General features: G+C 44.7%; 2 protein-coding genes across 3 annotated transcripts in view; one reads left to right on the top strand and one right to left on the bottom strand.

Moving 5' to 3' along the window:
• KCNG3 (potassium voltage-gated channel modifier subfamily G member 3) overlaps window positions 1-13,270 on the bottom strand; it is a 45,183-nt gene extending 31,913 nt beyond the window's left edge. The window contains exon 1 of one of the 2 annotated variants that reach the window (XM_045079173.1): window positions 12,243-13,270. In XM_045079173.1, coding sequence (XP_044935108.1) covers window positions 12,243-12,907 — 665 coding nt within the window. In that variant the 5' untranslated portion in view covers window positions 12,908-13,270. The remainder of the gene's footprint in view (window positions 1-12,242) is intronic. The other variant, XM_045079174.1, reaches the window with a different exon arrangement.
• Window positions 13,271-13,946: 676 nt separating this feature from the next.
• The window catches only part of MTA3 (metastasis associated 1 family member 3), a 214,257-nt gene continuing 200,462 nt past the window's right edge, over window positions 13,947-27,741 (top strand). The window contains exon 1 of the mRNA XM_045079170.1: window positions 13,947-14,507. The gene's annotated coding sequence lies outside the window, so the exon portion shown is untranslated. The remainder of the gene's footprint in view (window positions 14,508-27,741) is intronic.

Here is a 27,741-nt window from a genome sequence, read left to right as displayed (position 1 = left end):
ATACAGGATTTCCCACACCAACCGTGAATACTCACCAAAGTCCCTGCTGTACCAGAACTCTTATGATGGAATAATGAGCTCTGCTTAGGGGAAGTATCTTGGGAAAATAGAACAATCCGTGAGTCAGGGTGGGCCTCCCTGAGATCAGAGGGCAGCAGCTAGAGTCAGGCTGGTTTAGAAGACAGCAATCAGCAACCCACCCTCCACCCTCTATCTGCTATCCTTACTTTACAAAGGGGGATGCACCAAGGCTTAGAAGGAACGTGCTCGAGGGCACACAGCTGGACAGGCCAAAACCCATAATGAGACCATTCTACACCAAGAGTTGACAAGCTTTTCCTGTAAAGAGCCAGAGGGTAAATGTTGCAGGCTTTGCAGGCCATATCCTCTCTGTTGCAACCGTTCCACCCCAACGAAGCTGCCGAAGAGCTGCCACAGACAACATGTAAACAAATGAGCAAGGCTGTGCTCCAATAAAACTCTATTTATGGACACCGAAATTCGAATGTCAGATAATGTCATAAGCCAGTATGCTTCTTTTAAGTATTTTTCCACCATTTTTAAAGTTAACAAGCATGGCACTTGGCTGGCTCAGGTGGTGAAGCACGCAACTCGTGATCTATCTCCAGTTGTGGGTTCGAGCCCCATGTGGGGTGAAGAGATCACGTACAAATGAAATATTTAAAAATAATAGTAAGAGGGGTGCCTGGGTGGCTCAGTCATTAAGCGTCTGCCTTCGGCTCAGATTATGATCCCAGGGTCCTGGGATGGAACCCTGCATCAGGCTCCCTGCTCGGCCGGAAGCCACCTTCTCCCTCTCCCACTTCCTCTGCTTGTGTTCCCTCTCTCACTGTGTGTGTGTGTCTCTCTCTCTGTCAAATAAATAAATAATAAAATAAAAAATAAAAATAAAATATGAATGTGTAAAAACCATTCTTAGGGGCGCCTGGGTGGCTCAGTGGGTTAAGCCGCTGCCTTCAGCTCGGGTCATGGTCTCAGGGTCCTGGGATCGAGTCCTGCGTCGGGCTCTCTGCTCGGCAGGGAGCCTGCTTCCTCCTCTCTCTCTTTCTGCCTGCCTCTCTGCCTACTTGTGATCTCTCTCTGTCGAATATATAAATAAAATCTTAAAAAAAAAAAAAAAACCATTCTTAGCTCAGAGGCTGTACAAAAAAACAGGCAGTGGACCTGAGTTGTCGATGATGTCAGAGGCAAACCTGACCAATTACAATAATTTCTTCATGCAGAAAAAGAAAAAGGAAACCCTGCCACCACAACCCAGATCAACATGGCAGCTAGCGGCCTGGACACAGGACTCTAGGCAGCCCGGTGACTGTTAGGTGTGATGGTGGTTCTGACTGGCCTCACTGGCTCCACCCTTGCCCCCTAGAGTCTGTCCTCTACACTGAGCCCAGAGTGAACTTTGAAAATTTAAAATTAAATCATGGCTGTCTGGGGCAGTTGTTTGGCTGCACTGATGAAGCATCTGACTCTTAATTTCAACTCAGGTCATGATCTCAGGGTTGTGAGATGGAGCCCCCACTGGGTTCTGAGCTGGGCGTGGAGCCTGCTTAAGATTCTCTCTCCCTCTCCCCCTATCCCATCTCCCCCCACCTCTAAAAGTAAATATATATATATATATATATATATATATATATATATATATGTAAATAAATAAATTCTTTGAGCTGGTGTACCTATAAGGCTCTGTAAGGACTACATTCAGGGCACCTGGGTGGCTCAGTCAGTTAAGCATCTGCCTTTGGCTCAGGTCATGATCCCAGGGTCCTGGGACTGAGGCCTGCATCAGGTTCCTTGCTCAAGGTTCCTTCTCTGTCTCCCTGCCACTCCCCTTGCTGTGCTCACTCTCTCTCACTATCTCTTTCTGTTAAATAAATAGACAGATAAATAAGTAAACTACATTCTCCCATTGTCACTATCACCATCACCCCCAATTCCCTACCACTCTGCATTTGAGGCAGCACACCTGCCTCAAAGGTTTGTGCTTACACACCCTAGGCTTGGAACTCTCTCGGCCAGATACTTCCATGGCTGCCTCTTGCATCCCTCCCAGGCCTTGTTCAGACATCCATTACCTGATCAGACAGGCCTTTCAGGACCATGGCTCACACTCTATAAACCCCCCATTCTGCTTTGTTTCTTCATAGCACTTATCCCTATCTGCTACATATTTATTTATTAGAGTAGATGGATGGCTCATAAGCACAGGGACTCTCCTTTGTTCACTGCCTTATCCCCAGCACCCAGAACAGTCGCAGATATACAGGGGTTGCTCAATAAATGTTTGTTGAGTTTAATGAATCAATGAATGGAATGCCATAAAACCATTTGCAACTGATTTCTTAAAATATAACCTGCTCACAGGTTGAAGGCAACTTATAAATACACACTTTCCAGTCAAAAATGAAAATGTGGGGCACTTGGCCAGCTCAGTTGGTGGAGGGTGCAGCTCTTGATCTTGGGATTGTGAGTTGGAGCCCTAATATTGGGTGTAGAGATTACTTAAAAATGAAATCTTAAAAAAATAAAATAAAATGCTATTGTATTCGCATGGTTCTTTCACATGTATAATCATTTGAAATACATGTTGAGAGATGCCTGGGTGGCTCAGGGGGTTAAGCCTCTGCCTTCGGCTCAGGTCATGATCTCAGGGTCCTAAGATCAAGCCCCGAATTGTTCAGCAGGGAGCCTGCTTCCTCCTCTCTCTCTCTGCCCACCTCTCTGCCTACTTGTGATCTCTGTCTTTCAAATAAATAAAATCTTAAAACTAACTAAATAAAAAAATACATACTTAGTGACTGCCCATATGCAAGGCATGGAACTACATGTAGTCAAGCCCAGAATTTCTGTTCTCAAAGAACTTGTAGACTAAAAGGACACTAAGACGTTCGTAAGTAACCTCAAGAAAAGAGAGACCAGGAGAAGGGACCCAGTACAGGGAAAGATAAAGACCTAAGGAAGTTTGGTTTCCTCCTGAGGTCTTGGTCTTCATTCTCTCATTGACTCGTCTGTGTGAAATCCCCACTGATGCGGGTACAAGCCCAGAGGAAGGTAATGAATTAACTTGAGGGAGGCCTCCTCACTTGGGAGTCCTGGGTTCTTTCCACCGTAACATTTTCCTTTTGATTTTTTCTTTTTTTTCGCCTGAGAAAGTCAGATGATTGCCTCAATTACACACTTCTCTTTGTCAGTAGTGTGAAAGCTGAGGAGTCCTTGCTCACAGACAAAGAAAAATCACTTATGTATAACTTTTCCAAACACTCCGAGAGAACCCACCAGTTCATGACTGAATGAGGAACGCACACAGAAATGTTTTGCCTATTGCTTCATCTGATTCATCTGCTCAGCCAAAATGCCTGGGTTTCTTTCTTGGCCATTCATGGGCTCCAGCTTTCTAACACATTTCTTACTCCCTCAAACACACCATCAAGACATAATGCTTTAGGGGCGCCTGGGTGGCTCAGTGGGTTAAGCCACTGCCTTCGGCTCGGGTCATGATCTCAGGGTCCTGGGATCGAGCCCCGCATCGGGCTCTCTGCTCAGCAGGGAGCCTGCTTCCCTCTCTCTCTCTCTCTGCCTGCCTCTCCGACTACTTGTGATTTCTCTCTGTCAAATAAATAAATAAATAATCTTTAAAAAAAAAAAGACATAATGCTTAAAGTGGTATGATGACACTTGTACCTCTCTGTGGTAAAGTTCACTGAGCTGTACCCTTTAAAGGTAAGCTCAACAGTATGTGACCTGTATCTCGATAAAGTGGTTTTATTTTTTAAAAGGTGGTTATTTCCAAATGTTTGCTATTACAGGTTATTAATATTAGCCCTTCTACTGATTACTGCTTATGATTATAACAGTCACTATTATGAATAAAGAGTAATGCTGAATTTCATAGTTTAGGGGGAAATTGGGTAGTATCTGTCAAAAAAATTTTTTTTTCTAAAAATTTTATTTATGTATTTGACAGAGATCATAAGTAGGCAGTGAGGCAGGCAGAGGGGGGTGGGAAGCAGGCTCCCTGCTGAGCAGAGAGCCTGATGTGGGGCTTGATCCCAGGACCCATCGGATCATGACCTGAACTGAAGGCAGAGACCTTAACCCACTGAGCCAACCAGGAGCCCCTCAAAAATATTTTTTTTAAACACAGTCCTCTTGATCCAGCTATTTTTCCACCTAAGAGTTTATCAAACATATATACTCATGCCAATTTGCAAAGATATATGAAAAAGATAGTTCTGGACCACTGTGCACATTTTTGAAAAACAGGCGTCAAACCAAACTTTCCACAGCAGTGTGGAGCAGGGACGTGGGAATCGAATACCAGGGCACCACTTGCCCATCTGTGAGCCATTTCACCTATCCAAATCTGAGTCATAAAATGGGGACGGTAACAACGCCACCTCCCAAGACTGTTAGAATAGACTCAGGTGGGCGCCTGGGTGGCTCAGTGGGTTAAGCCGCTGCCTTCGGCTCAGGTCATGATCTCAGGGTCCTGGGATCGAGTCCCATATCGGGCTCTCTGCTCAGCAGGGAGCCTGCTTCCTCCTCTCTCTCTCTGTCTGCCTCTCTGCCTACTTGTGATCTCTCTCTATCAAATAAATAAATAAAATCTATAAAAAAAAAAAAAAAAAAGAAGAGACTCAGGTAACAGAACACATGTAAAAACTTAACAAGCTGGCTAGCACGTATTAACAATTAAATAAATATTACTATGAAAGCCATCGCTGTTCCTGACAGACAGATGCCTGTTGACTGAATTGTGGCCCATCCAAACAACTGAACACTCTACAGATTTTTCAAAAGAATAAGAAAGATTTCTATCAACTGATATGGAAAGAGTTGTAAAATGTTGAGAAAAACGCTAATTGTTTGAACAAGATTATAGAACAATCCGGTTATAAATTTTTTAAAATATCCATATAACATAAGCCTGGGTGACTCAAGTCGGTTGAGCCTTGGACTCTTGGTTTCCACTAGGGTCATGATCTCAGGGTGTTGAGATCAGCCCACTATGGGCTCCCTGGCTAGTGGGGAATCTGCTTCCTCCTTCCCTCCCCCTCTGCCCCTCCCCCTGTTCATGCACTGGCACTCTCTCTCTCTCTCTCAAGTAAATAAATAAAGCTTTAAAAAATCTGCATAATATGTATATATAACCTATACACATATGTGTGTATGTGTGTGCATATGTACATTTCTGGAAAGAATACCTAGAAATGGGATAATGGGATTGAGGAGAAAAGGACATGTTTACTCTTCACTTCATAATACTTAGAACCATACTTTTTTGCAGTGAGCAGTTTTCATTAAGAAAAAGAAAAGAATAACATTGGAAATTACTTGCTTACTAAGGGAGAAAAAAAGCACCTTGATTAAAAAAAGGGTATTGACAAAAGAAAGTTTCCACTGAATTCTAAAATTGGCAGCAGATAGAAAACCCTACACATATTAAAAGAAACAGTACACTGTGCAAGAACAGAATTTAACTGAGATTCAGGGCTGTGTTCAATCCTATCACAGATCTATTAATTACCGGCTTCTGAAAATATCCACCTTATCTGCAAAGTAAAAGCACTGAGACTTTCACCTTCATTTTCAAATATTGCTTTTTATTTTTAAAGTACTTAAAAAACCTACTGAATTTATATAATATTGACCTGATAGGCAATAGAAATAATACAATTGATTTTTAAATTTTTATCACTTGGTGTTTCATTTTGATTACGTACTTCATTTTTTAAACTTGGGCTAAAAATAACACTGCAAAAAACTTGAACATCTTTACATCTCCTCAGAGTCTCACTACTGTAACACAAAGCAATACAAATTAGAGATCAAAATTCCAACATGAAGCAACTTTTAGAAACAATTTCTAAAGAACAAATTAAAATTACAGCAAGACTTTGCATGATGAAGAGATTTAAAACTCAAAAGCTAACACTAGGGCTGAGACTGGCTGAGAGGACCGGAAGTTCAGAGGCAAGGGACCAAAAAGTAAAAGGGCTAAGTACTTTGTATCTGACCCATCCTTCTCAAAGTTCTGACTAGCAGAGGGCATCTTTTTATGACACAGGCTAGCAACGCTGAGTGATTTTAAAAGATGAGTATGTCAGGGCACCTGGCTGGCTCCATCAGAAGACAGTACAACTCTTGATCTCAGGGTTTTGAGTTCAAGCCCCATTGTTGGGTATAAAGATAAGAGATTGTTAAATAGATAGATAAAAAGTTGGTATAAAGATAATAGATGGATAGACAGATAGATAGATGAAGTTAAAAAAAAGAAAAAGGAGTATACCTGTATGTTAAAATGCCAAAAAAAACACTCATCTCCTTAGCAGTGTCAGAATGATACTCAATGGTCCTTGAAGGCAAACTGCCTGAAAAATCTGTAGTTTGTCTTATCAGTCAGATAAAACAGTAAGAACATCAGCATTCTCAGATTACCAGAACCAGGGCACCCGGGCAGCTCAGTCCTTAAGTGTCTTCTTCAGCTCAGGCCATGATCCCAGCATCCCAGATTCGAGCCCCACGCTGGGCTCCCTGCTCAGTGGGATGCCTGCTTCTCCCTCTCCCCACTCCCCCTGCTTGTGTTCCCTCTCCCGCTGTATCTCTGTCAAATAAATAAAAATCTTTAAGATTACCAGGACCGTCCATAGGTGAAGGCTGTGAATGCATTTACCAACGACCTTTAACAGAAGTCCTCTTGATGAGACAATGTGGGTTGTACAGAAAGGAAAATGGCAAATGGTCCCTCTCCCACTGACTCTCAAAAGATTCCCTCCTCCAGATCCTTCTCCTCACAGTACCCCCCCAAAGTGAGCAGCAGACCCTATAGAAAACAACTGGACTCCCAGCTCATGACATGTGGCCAAGCCAGTTAAGCAGGAGGGACCCCACAAGCAGTAGCCTTAACTGCTTCACTCAGTAAGACCTCACAATTTTCCTAGTATTGGTGGATGAGTCACCGTTAGGAACATGATAAAGACCCACATATCCACGTGAATCCAGTGACTTCTCACCACCTCCTAATCAAGATGCCCCTAATCAAGCCCCACATTCTCTCACATGTCATGTCTTGCTATATCTGCTGTTGCCCCTGATAGGGCTCTGCCTCCTCTAGAATCTCATCTAACCTCCTCTTGCCCTTAGACTAACTACTAGGCCACATGGGCTTTCCTTCCATTCTGGGGACAAGCCAAGCTCACTGTCATCCAAGAGCTTCTGCTTTTGCTGTTCCCTCTATCAAGAACACTCTTCCCTTCTTCTTCCAAGGCTGGGTCTTTCTCATCGGTCTGGTCTCCACTCAAGCTACCTCCTCACATGCTGTGCAAGGCGCATTCCTTCTGCATTCTATCCCCTATACCCTATTTGATTTCCCTTCACAATCTGAAATTCTTATTTATTTGCTTCCTTTGCCGTCTGTCCTCTCTTCCTACTACCACCACCAGGCCACCAATTCCGTGAGGAGGAACCCCATCTTATGTGCCACAGAAGCCACACTGCTGGGCAGTCACCAGAATCAAAACATAATTAAAATCTGCTTATGGTAGAAGGTTCAACTGTGCAAAAGCCAGGATGATTTGAAAGTTTCCCCTAACATATTTTCTGACATCAAATATTGCAGGATTGTGTATTTCTATTACATTTCAGTATATGTTAAAAAAAAAAATAGTAAGGCAAAAATAAAGCTGCTAGATATTTCTCCAGTACAGTATGGTAAAGATCAGAAGTATCACAACACTTTATGGTGTTTGAAAAAGCATGTCCTCCCACACACTGCTGGCAGGAGTATAAAATGACATCAATTTTTAAAGAACAATTTGGAATTATCTATGCAAATTACAAATTCACATGCCCTTTGAGCCTGTGTCTTAACTTTCAGGAATTTATCCTATGGACAAAAGCAAAAATAATGTACCCATATAGGATATTCACTAAAGCATTTCTATAGGTGAGACAACATAAGTAAATAAATAAATAAAAATTTAAAGGTGTTGTTTTTTTTAAAACAGTGGAATATTATGCAGCTGCATACAAGAATTTGGTAGCTCTTTATAGACTCATACAGAACAATCTCCACAGCAGGCTTGCTGGTTTAAAAAGCAAGTTTGGGGACAGTATTACTGCACTGTTTCTGTTACTGTTTTCTTGCAAATATTTATTATATGCTTATAAATACACAAAATGTCTCAAAATGACACACAAAATACAAACAACTTTGGTTACATCAAGGAAAAAGAGCAAAATGCCCAGGAGATGGAGAAAGACTTGTTTGTGTAGCTTTTAAACTTTAAACCATCATTTGATTATTACCCTCAGAACATATCAATTTAAAAGTGTCATATTCATACACAAAAAGCTTTCAAATTATTGGTTTGGAAGACCTCTCAAATTTCTTCCAAAACTTAAGATTGTATGCTATTCCAAAATTTCAAAGTTTAATAAAAAGAAATGCTATGCTTGTCTTTATTCCTTTTCCACAATCAGTACTTGATGAAAGAATCATTCTTGGATTTAATAGGCTTTTTTTTCTCATTTCTAGCACAAGACCCCATCCTCCTCAGCTAAGAGTTCCACTAGCTGAAGTCCGCGGCCTTACCCCAAACAGCTCTTCAGTTTATGCAACAGAAGACATATTCCTGGAAGGTTATAGTCTAAATTGTAACATAAACAGTAGACATTTGCTGTGCCAGAATAATTTTTTTCTAAAAGATGCTGTCATAATAAATAAGATAGGAGAATTTAGCTGCCTTCTAGGGCTTTTCATCTCCTCTAGTTTAGGAGCTAGGACATGTTTATATGTAAAAACAATGATCACGCTAGGAAGGATATTATAGATGGCAAATACATAGTACTGATAAGCAATCCCTCAAGAAATTCAGAAGGAAACATCCCATCTAAAGTGGGCAGGAAAAGCTTCAAAAAAGAAACAGAATCTGAGTTGGGCTTGATGGATGATCCAATTTCAACAAGCAAGGGGCTGCAGAGGAAGGAACGTTCAGGGGGTTTGGGAACAAGTGAGCAGGCCAGTCTGGACAAAAGGAGGCTCTAAGTGATAGGAGTGCTCCTAGCTCCTGGAAGGCCACGTAATCAGTCCCTGACACCCGCCTCTATCCTTCCCAGGCCCTGGATTAATTATGAGTCTTCCTAATATTTCCCAGAGTGGTCATTTCTTCTACATTCTTACCACCTCCACACAATCCACACCCCCATTCCCGCCCTCTGCAAAGGTCTCCAGACTCATCCTCCTGTTTCCCATCTTCCCCCATTCCCAATTCACAGTACACAACTCATGACATTTGTTATTTTATATGCATAACCCACTCACCTCAAACATGCCAACCACTAACTACTGCCTACAAAATAAAATCATTCTCTTTCTCAGTCGAGGCCTTCTAACATCTGCTCTCTATCCACCTCTCACTCCATCGCTGGACTCACACTCCCTAATATGCAAATTTCATGCCTATGCCCCTGCTGTTCCTTCTACCTGGAAAATATTCCTTTTTATGTTCTCACGCGGGGCACATGTAGTGGTAAAGACTGTGTATACTACAGTTCATATAAATAACATCCCCTACCACCACTGATGAGCAGTGCACAATCTCTGCAACCTTCCAAAGATAACTTGTTTCCATGCTCTTCCCCTACTGTGAAGGCCAAATTGCTTCTCAGAACAACTCAGTTGTGATCAGTTTGCCTCTGATTTTCCTACATCACCAACTTAACACCATTTCTTTCTTTATTTTTTTTTTAAAGTTACAATATTTGGAATACCAACAGTGCCTTGAACACAGCAGCTACTCAGAAAGGATGCTTGCAAATGGAGACAGGACTAGTTAAGAAAGGCAGATTGTGGGCGCAGCTGGGTTGACTCAGTCAGTTAGCGTCTGCCTTCAGCTCAGGTCAGGATCCCAGGGTCCTGGGATAGAGACCAGCATCAGGCTCCCTACTCAGCAGGGAGCCTGCTTCTCCCCTCTCCAAGTAGTTCCCCTGCGTGCACTCTCTCCCTTTCTCTGTGTCATCTAAATAAGTACAATCTTTTTAAGGAAAGGAAAGAAGGGCAGATAGTGGTGAAACCATAAAGACCCTTAAAGGCCAAGACAAAAGTTTTGGCTTTATCTGGCAGACACCAAATATAGTCAGATGATCAGAATGATGTTTCAAAAAGACTAATTTCAGCAACAACAAGCAAGCAGGGTTTGAGAGACCATTGCTGAAGTGCCCATGTAGAGGCCCTATCAGTCAAAGGGGGCCTATGGGAGGCTCCCCTGTGACTTTCAGCCTCCTCAGCTGCTCACTCATCCTTCAGTTTATCTGTCTGGGATTAGAGGTTGGCTTTCATATACCTACACTTGGGAGAGTGGAGCTTAAAACTGGACCTTTAAGCCAAGAAAAACATGCTTTTGCCTGAAATATCTGGGTATCTAGGAAACAGTTCTGACTTGGATAATTGCATACATATATAAAATAAACACACACAAATCAAGCATCCCTCTTCTTCTTCCTCCACTTCTTTTGCAGTCCCAGGAAGTCTAACTCAATTCTCCTGTTTCCTTTGCTAATGTAGTTTGAACTTTCACTAACCTTAGAATTCCACAATTACTAGTGAATCGTTTCTGGGCCAGCTATCGCTCATTTTCCTACGGTCCGCTAGAAGAATCAAGGGCACTTATGTATTTAGATATATAAATTCATTTCATTGTACTGATGGAGTACTAAATAAGTAATTCTTCTCTGTAAATCAAAAACTCAGAACATAATACAGTTAACAAAATTAGTTTACTAATGAATTTCCTTTTAAAGCATGTATCTTGGATTTCATGCCAAGATATCAATGTATCAGTAATGGACTCTGTGGTACTAGACAATTTTATTTACTACTTCTTAGTTTAAAAAACAATCTTCACTCTCCAAAGGAAGAATATTATGTGTAAGTAATGCACTCAACCTCACAACACATAATATCATTGAAAACAGGCACGTGTCTAACAGGAAAAGACGATCAGGCACAACCTAATTTTAAAAATGAATGGAGAAAAAATAAATAAATAAAACAAATAAAAATGAATGGAGGGGGGCCTCTTAAAACAGTATCAAAGGGGCACCTGGGTGGCTCAGTCCGTTAAACATCTGACTTCAGCTCAGGTCATGATCTCAGGGTCCTGGGACCAAGCCTCACATGGGGCTCCCTGCTCAGCCAAGAATCCGCTTGTCCCTCTCCCTCTGCCCCTCCCCACACTTGTGCTCTCTCTCTCTCCCTCAAATAAATAAAAAATGCTTAAGTTAACAAAAAATTTTAAAAAAATCAAAACAGAATATACAATTTTGTGTTTGTGCCCAAAGAGACTGTCTCCCTTGAAAATCCAACTTTACTATTCATTCCTCCTGTCAAATATGCAAAATAAACTCACTAGTACTAAAAACAGAAGTCTGTTATCTCTATTGAAAGGCAAACACGATAGAAGGAAAGATTCAAATATTTTCCTTGCATCCTAATAAACTGAAAAGAAAAGCTATTAACTACTTCAATACTGTTTCTGGATTTTGGGCAGTTTAAATATTTCTTCTTTTCCAAGGTGGTGATTTTTCCCCCCTCCCTATACTGAAGATCCTTCTGAAAGTCACAGTGTGTAACTTTGGTACTAAACGACGGACAGGTGCTTTGCTAACTCCATTGGAAAAGAAAAGAGAAAAGGGCACAGACATCCATTATTTAGTCTATCGTTAAGTTAATCTCTTTTATAACAATTCCATTAAAGTACATACTACGCAAAGTGTATGCAATGTGTGACCACCGTATTTCACCATAACAAGACCTCCATCTGTCCAAACGCCACCAAAAATTGGCAAAAATTCAAGCTGTTCTTAGCCCAAGGTTAAATCGTTGAGTACTAACAATAAAAGTTTAGGGACATCTAGTTAACTAGTTGCTATTTGCTCCAAAGTAAACTAAAAGATGGGGGAGGCTTGTTTATCTCTACCTGCCCCTCTCCATGCCTGGCGATTCACCCTCAAGAGGCGGATCTAGTGTATGGACCACAGCCGCCTGGTGCCAGGAAAATAGGAGCGGGAAGTGAGGGCCAACCCGTCCCCTGGCTGCCTCGCTGGGCCCGGAACCGGCCTGGCTCGGCCTCCCCGAGGCAAACAGGACGGAGACGGGACCGACGGACGGGACGGACAGAACGCGACAGGACGGACGGGACGGGCAGAGAAGCTGTGCGTCCTACCCGGAGGGCTCCCTCCCAGGGCCGGCGGAGTACCTGCTCCGGTCATCCAGGCTGCGGTTGTCGGCCGCCGCGGCGCGCCAGTCCGGCAGGGTGCTGGCGCACAGCACCACCATGGACACGATCACAAACACGACCGACACGCTGGCCAGGATCTGCGCGGCCAGCGACGACGTAGGCTCCTCGAAGGTCCGCCGCATGCGCTCGAGCCAGCGGCGGGAGGGGGCCGCCTCGGCACCGCCAGGTCGCGCCTCGTCGCGGCCCAGCGCGCCCGGCTCGTCGGCCGAGTAGAAGGTGTAGGTGTCGGACATGCGGTCGTCGAGGCGGCGCTGGCAGCAGTACTCGAGGTGCGCGCCCTCCAGGCCCCAGTAGATCATCTCGTTGTAGAAGGAGAGCTCGCACATCCGCGGCGCGAAGCGCAGCTTGCCGTGGCCGCGCACGTAGAGCAGGATGAAGCCGAAGGCCTCCGAGTGCCGGTCGAAGAAGTACTCGTTGCGCTCGCGGTCGTAGTCGTCGCACACCTCGAGCACGTCGCGCTCGGAGCGGCAGCCGTGCAGCCGGCTCACGCGGCGCAGCGGGAAGTCCTTCAGCAGCTCCCGGGACAGCGAGTACCGGGCGCCGCCCACGTTCAGCACCACCGAGGCCGCCCTGCTGCGCCCGAAGGTCATGGCTGGCCACCCCGAAGCCCCGAGGCCCAAGGCCGCCGCCGCCGCCCAACCCCGGCCGCCGCGCGGGGCCTGCCTGCCGTTGGCCGACGGGGGAGCGCGCCGTCGGGGCCCGCGGACCGGCTGGCCGGCTCTCGCTGCGGGCTCTGCTCTTGCCCTTCGCTGGCCCGGAGACCCCTCGGCTCCAGTGTCCTCGTCAGCCTGGCGTTGCTGCTAGCGACGCTCCCTCGGCGCGGCGGCACCTGCAGGTGGCCGGGGAGTCCCCTCAGGCGCCAGCGCTGCGCGCCCACTGGCCGGGAACAAGGCTGTCAGCGCCCGGGGATGCCCCCCTGCGAGGCCGGCGTGTCCTTTCAGACCGTGGCGCGGCCCCCCAGCCCCCGAGGGGCGCGGGCGCCGGGAGGAGGCGCGGGTGCAGGGTGGCTCCCCGTCCCCGGCGCTCCTTCTGGCCGCGGCTCCAGCAACCGCCCCGCCGCCGTCCAGAGGCGAGAGGCAAAGTGAGCGGGTTCGGAGGCGGCGGAGAGCCGGCTCCGCGAGGCGGGGGCGGGGCCTCCAAGCGGTTCCCCCGCCTCGCCTCCCCGCTCTGCTCCGCTCACCTCCCTCCGCGCGCCGCCCTATTCTTCCCACCCGGGCCCGCACCTCCCGGGCTCGCGCGCCTGGGATTCCCCGGCGCCCCGCCCTGGACCTCGGGCTCCCCGCCTCGTGACGCTGTCCTCCCGCTCCGCTCCCGCCCGCCGCGGCCAGGAGGGGTCCGCGAGGCGGGGAAGGGAGCAGTGGGGAGCCCCGAGGCGGGGGTGGTGGTGCGAGGAATGGGGAGAGGGCAGATCCCCGCGGCCAAGGTGCCTGCTCCCGCGTGCCGCCCCGGGCCATCAGGGATGACTTGGGCAGCTCCCGAGGGCCCTTTTAACAGCCCCCGCCACCCCCCCTTCAGGAAGGCGACCAGAGAGTGAGGAGGGATGAAGACTGGGGTGCAGGATTTGAGGGGCGGGGACAGACGGCGTTTGGAGAGCTTTTTCCAGAAACTATCCGGAACCCAGCTCGGTTTCTGAGACCGCCCTAAGGGATTTCTCAGAGAAGGCATCCCAGCAATTGGTTTTCTTGCCGACTTGCTTTTCTTCTCGCGGCGCGGAGACCCACGTACCGCGTGCTCCGAAGGCGGCCGCACACCCCAGTACCCAGGCTCGGTGTCGCCCTCCCGTCTGTCTTCCCGAGGGGGAGAGCGGCCCCAGCCCCGCCTTCTGGGGCGCGGGTCCTAAAAGGGCGTCTACGCGTAGCGCGCCTGGACCACCCCCCCCCGTGACGCTTCCCGTAGAGTGGGGTGAAAGTGGGGAGAATCGCTCTGCCACTGGCAAGAACAGAATTTTCCCGTAGCCTTCGTCTGCGTCCTCCTTTTCATAATGTCTTGATTTCCCCTATGCACCCCAGAGCCGGCTGCAGCACCGGCTCTCAGAGCTCGAAAAGACCTTTAAGGCTCCTCAGAGCCAACTCTCCTGCGCTCCGGTCTATGCCCAGGGAGTGGGTTCCACGGGCAGGGGTTATTTTAAACGACATCCGACATCCGACACCCGCAGCCCAGCCCGCGCCGTGCCCGCCAGAGGCGAAGCAGGTGAGTTGTAAGGCAAACTATGTTAAATGCAAAACAAATGCTGGAAGGAAAAATAAGGGTGGGGTGGGATGAGATGCGGTCATCTGACCTCAGAGTAACCCAGCTGGTTACTGGGAAGGGTTTTCTTCGCCCTTCACTTTCCATAATTTTGTAGGATTGTCCCATGCCCACTAGAGGTCACCCTAAAGAGTCATTTTGCTTTGATTCTATTGCGGATTCCTAGCTGAAAAGCAGACACCTAAAAATTGAAGTGCTGTCCCTCTTCTCAAAGTAAAATCACTCTGGGTGGTTTCTTAAAGAATGGAAATCTCTATGTGTTGTTTATCCCTGGGCTTGGATAATTTATCTTAAGAGCATTTAATGTGATTAAAAGCTCAAAAACAAAAGGTGTGTATTTGCAAAGTAGCTACTAACCCAGGAAAACATCCTGAAGGGAATGAGTTTCAAGATAGCGTGGAAGGAGGTGATGGTCATGTGCTGGCAGAGAGAAAGGGCAGAAAAGCATTCCAAATAGCCGAAACTCAGATGTAAAGAATTAGAGTCTCAAAGGAAAGCTAATGCATTTGCTTGGCTCTGAGGACCCGGATCTCCACAGCAGAATTTAGATTTCAAAGTGTAAGTAATGGGACGCCAAAGGTTTTAATAATAGAAATGGCTTGATGAAAGCTTTAATCAGAAAGATTCTTTTGCCCTTTAGTTTATTCTATGGAGAAGACCATTTTTGCAATGCGGGAATGGGAACCCCATCCCCAAATCTTTGTACAGGAGGAAGAGTCAGGTCTTTCTTTTTTTTTTCCCTCTCCCTGCCCTGCCCCCACCCTTTTTTTTTTTTTTTTTTTTTTTTTTTTTTTTGGCAGGGTCTGTTTTGAGAATCAGGGAGACCAGGACTCAGCAGGGCTTGAAATGGATTTGTTATAGGATATGAGGATGGAGAAAAGTTTGCAAATGTAAGCGGAGAAAAGAGACTAGCTTCCCACCAGCGAGAGCCAGTTCCTCCGGGAGTTGTTAAAAATACTTTCTCGAAGCATCTCAGCAACAGAACACAGAACAACTATTTCGTTGATTATTTGCTCCAACGTTATTTATTTCCTGTGTTCCCTATCTAAAATGCCTTTAAAGTCTGTTGAAGAAATGTCACTTTTTAAAATAAATTTGAGCTTAGAAAACAAATTAATTTGATGATAATATAATTTGTGCCTCCTGGGTATGTTTTCATAAAAATTTTTAGAGAGATAGGTTTAAATAACTTCATTTGTTTCAAAGTAATATGTTTATTTGATTTTAATATCATCAACCACTACTACAGTAGCAATACCCAAATCATGTTCTTTTTTTTTTCCACTAAAAAATCCTCCTTACACGGAACAGCAAGATGCAGAAATGATTGGCTTGTCTCAATATAATCCAGTTTAGAAAGTATTCTTAAAAACTGTTCATAGAATTATTTAAAATTCTGTTCCTTTGTACTTTGAGAAGATTATGTGGAGAATCATTTCATCTAAATTCTTTCCTGGATTCTGGATGACATTTGGGGCCTTCATATATAAATCTTTAGAATGCATTAAAATTTAAAGGCACCAGGCAGAATTTTAGAGTTTGAAAGAACCGGGAGATTTTCTAGTCTCAAATTATCAACCTTTATTTAGGCAGGAGTAACAAGTTTCCTGAGATGCGACTGTAACTGGAGAGATGTGGCTCGGTTCCCCTTAGCATCGTGGTCAAGACCAGGCTGCAATGAGGTTTTCTAGTTCCAGACCCCGGTCCCTCCATCTGCGGGGCCTGCCTTGCGGCCACAACCTTCCATCTGATCTCTCACCGCTAGGCAGTTCTTCTGTTCATGTTCATCAAGCTGTTCCTCAAGTTTAGAGCCTAAAAGGACTGTAGATCTATAGAATTACAAAGTGTCTGTATAAGGGATTCCAAACTGGTTATTTGGGCCCTCCCTAGATTCAAATTCTGGCCACGCAACTTACTGGCTAAGTGACCAGGAACAAATTCTTTGAGCCTCAGTCTTCTCATCCATAGAATGGAGGTAATAAGAATATATCACAGGGTGGTATGAGGGTTGAATGAGGGGATGTGGGGTGGTATATGGCTCAGTGAATGATACTGACCAAATCACACTCCGTGTGTACTTCCCGTAGCCCAGTCAAGCCATGCCCCTTCTCATTTCTGGGTTCTAAACAAATGTAAGTCCATGCATCTAAGGATGTGACCAGTCGCAAATAGTAACCTGAGACATCAAAAATTCAGTGAAAAGTTGTGACCCTCATGCTGGCAATTCTGGCAGAATACACATTCTTGGGGCGCCTGGGTGGCTCAGAGGGTTAAGCCTCTGCCTTCGGCCCAGGTCATGATCTCAGAGTCTTGGGATCGAGCCCCACATTGGGCTGTCTGCTCAGCAGGCAGCCTGCTTTCTCCTCCTCTCTCTCTGCCTGCCTCTCTGCCTACTTGTGATCTCTGTCTATCAAATAAATAAATAAAATCTTAAAAAAAAAAAGAATACACATTTTTCCATAGTTTCGCACTGTACAACTGGTTGAGCTCAGGGACTCTGAGCACCCTGTCCCAAAGGTCAGTAAGTTGAAATACCTTGTGGGCACTATCCATCTTTGCTTTTCACGAACCGACTCTGCTTTAAAAACCCCTGGCCCTTGGAGCACCTGGGTGGCTCAGTCCGTTAGGCGTCCAACTGCTGATTTCAGCTCCAGTCTTGATCTCAGGATCACGAGTTCAAGCCCCACGTTGGGCTCCACACTGGGTGTGGAGCCTACTTAAAAATGAATAAATAATAACAAAAATGAAAAGCTCTCACTCTGCCGTTAATTCGTATTTCTAAGTGTTTATTGTTACACCGGCTTATTTCTCCTCATCTGCAGAAGCAGTGGAGGCCTCAAAAAGTCAGCTTTTTTCATGGAAACTTAGCCTTCCAGTGTCTCTGATTTTATATAAATGACTCTAATGACTTCACCTGCTATGCACAATTACTCAAGTAGAAGGTAAAGCTGCAGCTTTTAATAACCTGCCCTCAGAACCACCCCAACTTATGCACCCCATTCTTAAAGGTGAGAAGCCAGAAGAGAGAGTCACCCCTATCCTATACCAAGGCCCTTGCCTTATTCTCTGCTCCAGGGTGCTTCATGCTCTTATGAAAGCAAAAGGAACACTATCTTCCTTAAATTTCCTGCTTGGAGAGGGTCACTGTATAATCATTACAAGGGAGGCAAAATTTTACCTCTCATCTCTTAGAGTTTTCGACTGGGCCTGCGAATTAGGTTGATGTGTCAGATTAACAGAGAAAGGCACATACATTTATTTAAATTTTATGTGACCCAGGAGCCATCCTGAGGAAATGAAGACAGAGCGAAGTGGCAGAACCTAAATGCTTTTATAGTGGGTTGAGCAAAGAAAGGCAGTTGCAGAAAAGTAACTAACATATATGGGGAGGTGAAAGGAAGATAGGAATTCTTTTGACAAAGTCTGCTTGCACAGAATTCTCTTAGCCTCAGCTTCTCAGAGATGATAACAATGGTACTTAACCTCCTAGTACAGGGAGGGTATCTTCCATGTGGAGGTTCATCTCCTGCTTTAAGGAAGAAAAGGCGGGAGGGTCAGAGCACCCTTCTTGTATCTGTTTTTGTAAGTGCTTTTAGCTCAAAATAATCCTTATGCCAAAGTGGCATATTTTGGGGTGGCATATTCTGCTACCCGTCATCGTTAAAAGCAAAAACCATTTTGGTGCCATTTACGGAATGGCCCTTCTCCTTTATCTCCACCCAGCCCTCACTCTGGTGCTACTCTGCTGGGTTGTGATGTAATGGTCCCTTGTCTCCACCTTGCTCCTTACTGTGACTAAGAGCCCTTTCTGTGACTTGCTCCTTACTGTGACTAAGAGCCCTTTCTGTGTGGCACCACAAGCTCAGCTTTCCATAAAAACGTCTTACTGTAACCCTCATTGCCCACATGAGGAAATGAGGCTTCAAGAGGTTGAACTTGCTCAAGGACCCACAGCTACTAGGAAGCACTAGACCCATTACCCAAACCCAAAGTCATGTGAGCTCTCTTTTACCTGCCATGCTGTCTCACCACTGACTCCCTTCTCTGCAAAGTATCACATACCCCTGGAGGAGGGGGCTGGGGGAGGAAAGAGTAGGTTAATCCAGAGACAACATAATGACAGATCTTGAATGAGGGTCATTCTACAAGATAACTGATCTTCAAAAAGTCACTTTCAGGGACACCTGGATGGCTCAGTTGTTTAAGCATCTGCCTTGGGTTCGGGTTACAATCCGGGATCCTGGGATCAAGGTCCTGGGATGGAGCCCCGCATCAGGCTCCCTGCTCAGCAGAGAGCCTGCTTCTCCCTCTGCCTCTGCTGCTCCCCCTTCTTGTGCTCATGCTCATGCACACGCTCTCTCTCTGTCAAGCAAACAAAATCTTTAAGAAAAAGTCACTTTTGTACCCTGAAATATTTAAGCAGGAGAGGATATAATGTCTGATATTTGCTTCAAAACAATCAAGGGCAGGGGCAAGTGGATTGAGGATGTAGATGAAGCAAGATGAGCTGTGAGTTGATAATTATTGAAGCTGAGTGTGGGAGTTCCTGATATTAATCTCTCCCTCTTTGTGTTTATTTGAAATTGTCCATAATAGGGGCGCCTGGGTGGCTCAGTGGGTTAGGCCGCTGCCTTCGGCTCGGGTCATGATCCCAGGATCCTGGGATCGAGCCCCACGTCGGGCTCTCTGCTCAGCGGGGAGCCTGCTTCCCTCTCTCTCTCTGCCTGCCTCTCCATCTACTTGTGATTTCTCTCTGTCAAATAAATAAATAAAATCTTTAAAAAAAAAAAACAAAACCAACAGTTGAACAACTGATCAATCAGGAAATATTTAAAAAAAAAAAAAAAAAAGAAAAAAGAAATGAAATTATCCATAATACAAAAACAAAAATTTTAAACTTTGAGCTTCCTTTAAGCTTATTCTTGAATGTTGACAATTTTTTCCTTCAGACCAGACCCAAATGCACTTTTTCACAATGTCTATCATAAAGAGGCCCTCTCATTTCTCCAGAATATAAAAAAGCTCAGCACACATTTGACCATGTCTATTAAAACTTTAAATGCAGGGGCACCTGGGTGGCTCAGTAGGTTAAAGCCTCTGCCTTCGGCTCAGGTCATGATCCCAGGGTCCTGGGATACAGCCCCACGCTGGGCTTTCTGCTCAGCTGGGAGCCTGCTTCCACCTCTCTCTCTCTCTGTCTGCCTCTCTGCCTGCTTGTGAACTCTGCCTGTCAAATAAATGAATAAAATCTTTAAAAAAACAAAAACAAAAAAACTTTACATACGCCAGTGCCTGGGTGGCTTGGTGGGTTGGACCTCTGCCTTCGGCTCAGGTCATAATCTCAGGGTCCTGGGGTCAAGCCCCACATCAGGCTCTCTGCTCAGCAGGGAGCCTGCTTCCCCCTCTCTTTCTGCCTGCCTCACTGCCTACTTGTGATCTCTGTCTGTCAAATAAATCAATAAAATCTTTGAAAAAAAATTTTTTAAAAACCCACAACTTTAAATGCACACACCTAGTAGTCCCGCAATTGAAACATCAGCCATTTATCCTACAAATAAATTCATGTACTTTGTAAAGACGTACATTTAAGGATTGTTGCATTGTTTTCAATAGCAGAAGTCTAGAAACTACCTAAATGTCTATAATTAAGAAACTGGTTATTTAAATAATAGAGCATGCCGATGAACCTAATACTGTTGTTCATACAGGTTCATATAGAACCTGTATGAGTCAGGGTGCCTGCCTGGCTCTGTTGTTGGAGCATGTAATTCTTGGCCTCGGGGTTGTGAGTTCAAACCCCACGTTGGGTGTACAGATTACTTAAAAATATTTTTTTTTAAGTTACTAATGGGACATCTGGGTGGTTCAGTCATTAAACATCTACCTTTGGCTCAGGTCATAATCCCGGGGTCCTGGCATCACCACATCGGGCTCCCTGCTCAGTAGGAAGCCTGCTTCTCCCTCTCCTATTCCCCCTGCTCATGTTCCCTCTCTCTCTGTGTCTCTTTGTCTGTCAAATAAATAAATAAGCGAAATCTTAAACAAACAAAAAAAAAAGTTACTAAGTCAAATTGCTAAACAAAGTCTAGGTACTACACTATGAGTTAAATGATTCCTACTTTATACTTAAGATACATGTATATAAATACGGATAAATGATAAGGCTTCTGAAAAGATACATAAAATATAGGTGATTCTTTCCTGCTCAAGGAACTGGGAGAGAGAATGGGTAGAGTAAATATGAGACCTACTTGTTACTGGTTATAAACCTTTTGTCTTTTTTTTTTTAATGGAGTTCAAGGATTATGTTTGCAATTTAAAAAAAAATGGTTTGTTTTTTTGTTTTTTTTTTTTGGTCATTAAGTACTGCCTTCAGCTCAGGTCATGATCCAGAGTCCTGGGATAGAGCGCCACATCAGCCATCTTGCTGGGCAGGAAGCCTGCTTCTCCCTCTCCCACTCCCCCTGCTTATATCCCCTCTCTCAGCTGTTTCTCTCTCTGTCTCTCTCTCTCCCTCTGTTAAATAAATAAATAAAATATTTTTTTTTAAATATTTTTTTAAAAAGTTAAAAAAAAAGAAGAATATCTCAGCACATATCCTCTTACCAAATTCTCTTTTCCCTCAGGCCAATTCTTGCTGTGTCCTCCCTCCTCTGCTCAGTTAATCTGGGGCCATGAACCTGCTGCTCCCTCTGCCTAGAACATTCTGACCCCAGAGCATTATGTGGCTGATTTGTTCTTTCTCAGGTCTCAGTTCAAAGGTCATTTCCTCGAAGAGGCCTTCCCTACCACCCATGCTAGCCTATCAACCTACTTTCTTATTCCTTTATCACTATAAAAAATCATCTTGTTCATTCACCTATTACTTGTTCATCATCTGTTTCCCCACCAGACTGTGCTCACTTCCTCTGAGAACGGGGACCCTGCCACTGGTTCACAGCAATGTCCCCAGCATCTAGAGAGTACTGGGCTCCTTGCTGAAGCTCAGTACTGTTGAGTAAGGAAATTAATGACTATTACTGCTGATTAAAGTAGTATTCTAAATAGGGGCGCCTGGGTGGCTCAGTGGGTTAAGCCGCTGCCTTCGGCTCAGGTCATGATCCCAGGGTCCTGGAATCGAGCCCCACATCGGGCTCTCTGCTCAGCAGGGAGCCTGCTTCCTCCCCTCTCTCTGCCTGCCTCTCTGCCTGCTTGTCATCTCTCTGTCAAATAAATAAATAAATAAATAAATAAATCTTTAAAAAGAAAAAAAAACAGTATTCTAAATAGAGTACTGAATAGGCAGTATCCGTATATAAGTAACAATGAAGTTAGAAATGACCAACTTGAGGGGTGTCTGGGTGGCTCAGTCGTTAAACATCTGCCTTCAGCTCAGGTCATGATCCCAGAGTCCTGGGATTGAGCCCCTCACTGGACTCCCTGTTTGGTGGAAAGCTTGCTTCTCCCTCTCTCTCCCACTCCCCCTGCTTGTGTTCCCTCTCTCCCTGTCTCTCTCTCTGTCAAGTAAATAAATAAAATCTTTAAAAAAAAAAAAAATGACCAACTTGAAAAACCCAGGCTTTTTCTGAAAAACCACTTCAATTTTGTTAAATGGTTGGCATGCTGGCAGAGAAGATCTTGGCATGGTTTTCCCTGGATGTACAGTGTATGCCAGCTTCCTAGCATTAAAAACACTGCAGAAGTCCCACTCATTTAGCAGACCCCAATCGTGGGTCAGCCTCAGAGTCCCATCTTAGCAGGTGCTTTCATTAGGAAAATTCCTGGAATTGGCTTTACTTGTGTCCCGATGCCATCATCTACCCATATCTGTCCCTGGAGGAAGGAGATATTGTGGAAGTGGACCACAGGCTTCAAGAAAAAACATATAAATAAATAAATAAATACTGGCCATGATTGAATTAAACACTTCAAAATTATTACCAGAAAAATAAATAAAACTATCCAGAAGGGACTGGATATGGATGTGGATCCAGGAGGTTCTGTGTGTTTTGGCTCAGGGAACTATAGAAAATATGGGAAGAAATGTAAAAAGCTGTTGCCCTCATGGTAGACTGAGATCTCAGAGACCTTACTGCTGGACTGGGTGTTCCAGTATGAGCTAGAGAAGGTTGCCAGCAAAGTACGCTTTGAGCCCAGACAGGAAGGAAGTGGGAGAGCCAAGCAGAGAAAGAGGGATTCCCCCACTTTGCCCCTTACCACATCACAGGGCAGATTCAAACAGCCCAAGAAAGGATTCTACACACAAGAAAAATCAAAGACATTTTCAAAATGAATGGAAGTTCCCCACTGTGTTCTATCCATTCTGCAAAGAAGAGGGCTGCCTTTATCAACATTAATGAACAAAAATTAACTAGTTTAGGAGTCTGCTTTGAAAAACACCTGCTGTCCTTACCCTTCTGTCCCTGTAACAATCTTATTTCCCTGTCCCACAACCCCAGCCCTCTTCCCCCTTATGCCCAGTGCTATTATTTCTGCCTCAGAGAAAAGATTGGGGCTGGGGTTGACTGAAACAAAGCGTATGGTATTCCTGGAAATGATCTTCTCATTGTAGATGCAACCAAAATAGCATTGAGTCTACACTTAATAATTGATACCCTCTTCAACGGCAATTGCATTTTTCTCTAAGGTACAGGATTTAAAATAGGGGCTATTTTTTCTCCAGTTCTTACCTGGAGATAGAAATCATCCAGTTCTGGTTTGTGTGATCCTGTACTCTTCCATGGCAAAACCCCAGCCTTGGTTTTCCCTAAGACACGTTTTCCCAGGTTAGCAAAAAGGATGCTTTTAGTGGAAAGCTGGGAAATACAGCAATCTGGAAGATTTAGTTTTTAAAGGAGGTTTAGAGCAGATGCAATTAGGTTGCTATAAGCCTGTCCAAGGCCTGGGTCAGAGAACAGAGGCTATGGCTCAGCAAAAAATGCTAAAATGTATTGCCGGCTGTAACGCCACGTGGCCAAGTGACATCAGATCCTATCTTCAGATAGGCTCTTCCTATGCCTGCAAGGGACCCTGCCCTCAAGGGGTTGCTAGTACTTTTGCTAGTACTTTCAGACTTCCAAGGAGGATTTTTTCTTTCCAGAGGAAAGTAATCACAAATAAAAATCTTTGGAGCAAAGGAACACTGAGAAGCTTTTTATACCCTTCCAACTAGCTTCTATTGTGATGGATGAAACTGCAGGAACAATTAGAGTAAATGTCAGTGTAAATCTCCAAAGAAAGAAGAAAATAGGCTTACCAAGTTTCATTGGACAATGCCAAGGCATTATCTTCTCTAGATGTAGTGCGTATTTAACTTAGTGTCAAGGGATTATGAGCAAACGCTCAATGACTATCCCAGTGGTCTATCTCAACAGTGACAGATTCTTACAGAAAGGAGAAAATGCGAATATAACTTCCACTGAATCAGCATTCCTCAGGGCTTTCAATTTAGAGTTCACTGTGATTTCTCCCTAGTAATGAAGTCGAGAGTGATATTTATATACTATATAGATTAAATATTGCTGAGATATCACCTTGCTTCTGGGACCCTCAAGGAAACCAGTCTGAACGATGCCACTCAGTTGATTCTCCCAAACTGTGAAAATGCAAGGTATATGAGTAACATTGCCTCTTCATTTGATTCAGTCACTATGGGATCCTCTAGAGGAATGTTCACTCTGCCCTGACTTCTAACTGGCTAAATAATCAACTAGGCAAATAGGAAAGGCTGGTGTCTCCTGTTACCCCCTCAGGGGGCAGGCAGCCCATTTTATCTCAGCCTTAACAATACCATGTTAGATGTTTAAGTGTTTTTGTTTTAAAATTTTTATTTATTTTTTTAAAGATTTTATTTATTTATCTGACACAGAGAGAGATCACAAGTAGGCAGAGAGAGAGGGGGAAGCAGGCTCCCTGCTGAGCAGAGAGCCCAATGTGGGGCTCAATCCCGGGACCCTGGGATCATGATCTGAGCCGAAGGCAGAGACTTAACCCACTGAGCCACCCTGGCGCCCCTTAAGGTGTTTCTAGATATTAAACTGTAGTGATGTATATGGCAAAAACCAATTTAGGTCAGAGGGATTTTAAGGACAAAATGAGAACTACTTGGAATACAGGTCCCTGTACAGAATTTGACTGAGAAAGGATTTTGTAGTCATTGAGCTTCAGTAGGTCAATCTTCTTGGTTTAATAGACATCCTTAGAACTGAACATTTCAGGGGCGCCTGGCTGACTCAGCCAGTTAAGCATCTGCCTTGCGCTTGGGTGATGATTCCAGGGTCCTGGGATCAAGCCCCACATCAGGCTCTCTGCTCAGTGAGGAGCCTCCTACTCCCCCTGCTTGGGCTTGCTCTCTCGCTCTCTCTCTCTCTCTCAAATTAATAAATAAAATCTTTAAAAAAAACAAAAAACAAAATAAGAACTGAACATTTCCAAGGCTAAGAAAAGAACCTTTCTGAGGGCCACTAGGAGGCCAAGAAGAGAAAGCAGTGACCTCACACTGGAAAAGGGATGGGTTCTAAGTTAAGGAGGCAGTACCTTCCAGATACCACCTAGGCAAAGGTAACACTACACCTAAAGCTATCAAGGAATTCAATTCCATGAAAGAGTATAACCAGACTTGTAAGGACCATCAGGAATATTCTTTGGATAGCTTTATTGGACAGAGAAAAGAGTAGAACTTTGGGCGCCTGGATGGCTCAGTGGGTTAAGCCGCTGCCTTCCGCTCAGGTCATGATCTCAGGGTCCTGGGATCGAGTCCCGCATCGGGCTCTCTGCTCAGTAGGGAGCCTGCTTCACTCTCTCTCTCTCTCTCTCTGCCTGCCTCTCTGTCTACTTGTGATCTCTGTCTGTCAAATAAACAAATAAAATCTTTAAAAAAAAAAAAAAAAGAGTAGAGCTTCCAGGGCAAATAAAGAGAGACCACCCACCCTACGCCCCCCACCCCATAGAAGAAGGAAAAGAAGAGAAAGCAGGACACAGGAAGGGACATTTGGAAAGTTAGGCCTACCTGATTTGAAGCCCAGACCATGAGCGCTGGAATCAGTAGGCTGGGAATTGGGGAGAATCTGAGAGGGCCAGAGAAGTGCCAAGGCAACCAGGCTTCCCAGGCTGGTCTGAGAGGCAATTGGGAGCTCATTTCCAGGAAGGCCAAGGAAAGACCTTAGACTTCCATCTGGCCTCCCTCCTTCCCCTCAGGCTGACTGATAGCAGTGAGGGTTTGAAGAAGCCCAGGTCTACAATAAAGAAAGTTGGACAAATCGTGGTTATCTCAGGACAAGAAAATTGTGCTGTTAGCTCACCATTTTTTGTGCTGTTGGTAAAAAATCAGTGCTTTCACATTTTCATTTATACATGCGTATGTGTGTTTATTTTGAAAGCTCTTTCTGAAGAAGCTTGGTTTGTGTTTGTTAAACTGAAGGGAAAGGGATTTGGGGCCATATTTGAGTTTCAGGGTAGTAGCCACAGAGACAAATTATTAAAAACAAAAACAAAAACACCATAAATATTGCTCTGTCTGTCTTTGATCCAGTTTTTTTTATATTTTTATTTTAAAAAAATTTTTTTTAAAGATATTTTTATTTATTTATTTGACAGAGAGAAATCACAAGTAGACGGAGAGGCAGGCAGAGAGAGAGAGAGGGAAGCAGGCTCCCTGCTGAGCAGAGAGCCCGATGCGGGACTCGATCCCAGGACTCTGAGATCATGACCTGAGCCGAAGGCAGCGGCTTAACCCACTGAGCCACCCAGGCGCCCTTTATTTTTAAAATTTTAAAATATTTTTATTTATTTATTTGACAGACAGATCACAAGTAGACAGAGGCAGACAGAGAGAGAGGAAGGGAATCAGGCTCCCAGCTGAGCAGAGAGCTCAATGTGGGGCTCGATCCCAGGACCCTGGGATCATGACCTGAGCCGAAGACAGAGGATTTAACCCATTGAGCCACTCAGGCGCCCCATGATCCAGGGTTTTTATGAAGCTCAAAAAATGGACATGTGTTCATGAAACTCAAGCCTTTTCTGGCTTAGGGTCCCAACTCAACCAAGCTACCTCTCTCCTTCCCCAACAGTGGTTTTACAGAATTCTAATTTTTACAGGCTTACAAATTCAAGGCAAATATTATAGTTTTACTTTGCAAAATGGCAATCAATATCCTTACATTAGGAAGGAAATGGCTGCAGGAGCTTAAGTCTGGAGTTGAAACAGTAAATGTGACTGAAGAATCTAGTGATGGCAACCCATGGACATCAGTCCAAACAAAGACCATGGAAGCACCTTTAAATGTAGAGAGAAAGCAGAAGAGAGAATTAATATCAAAATATACAAAGAAACTAGGAAGCCTTAATGGAAACCAAAGTAGGCCTTTGCAAAAGTACAGCACACTATTTATAAAAGTTGAAAATACAGTTGAGTTGAGCACACCCAGCACCCAGATCTTGTTGTTGTTTTGTTTTTTTTTTTAAGATTTTATATATTTATTTGACAGAGAGAGATCACAAGCAGGCAGAGAGGCAGGCAGAGAGAGAGGAGGAAGCAGGCTCCCTGCCGAGCAGAGAGCCCGATGCAGGGCTTGGTCCCAGAACTCTGAGATTATGACCTGAACCGAAGGCAGAGACTTAACCCACTGAGCCACCCAGGCGCCACCCAGATCTTGGTTTCTAATACCATTCTCCAGTAAAAGGAACCAAGGCTCCTTGGAGGAATGGCTGAGTCTAGGACCAGGCAAGAAATATACACAATGAACCTAGAGTATCTTATAGCATCAGCAAGTTAGGAAGTGCTAACAAAACGAAACCACTACCATGAAGGCAGTGTGTCAAATCTACAGAAAAGTCAACTAAAAGGGTTTCCAGTGGTGAACACTGGAAGAATTTGAACAAAATGGTGAACCTCACCAATGATACCATGTTAATAGCAAGTACCTTTTGATATGAGGTGATGAGAATGGTACTTTACCTCTCTGGTCTTTTCCCCCACATCTTCCCCAACCTGGCTCTTCTTCTGCCTGGCCTTTCTACTCCAACGTCCCAGCTTCCTAGCTCTGGCCTCGAGTCCATGTATTTGATAAACACCACTCCTCTGTCCTGGCATCTCCTGGAACTGACAAACCCCTTAGTGGCATCGTATCTCAGTGAGTTCCTCTGGTAAGCAGCCCATAAGATGACCCCCAGTGGTATCTCAGGGAATCACCTCCCTTTG

The sequence above is a fragment of the Mustela putorius genome, unplaced genomic scaffold (genome assembly GCF_011764305.1).
Source record: "Mustela putorius furo isolate JIRA1106 unplaced genomic scaffold, ASM1176430v1.1 tig00000281_pilon_pilon_pilon, whole genome shotgun sequence".
In the NCBI taxonomy this organism is placed as follows: domain Eukaryota; kingdom Metazoa; phylum Chordata; class Mammalia; order Carnivora; family Mustelidae; genus Mustela; species Mustela putorius.
This window is presented reverse-complemented; position numbering and strand designations above follow the sequence as displayed.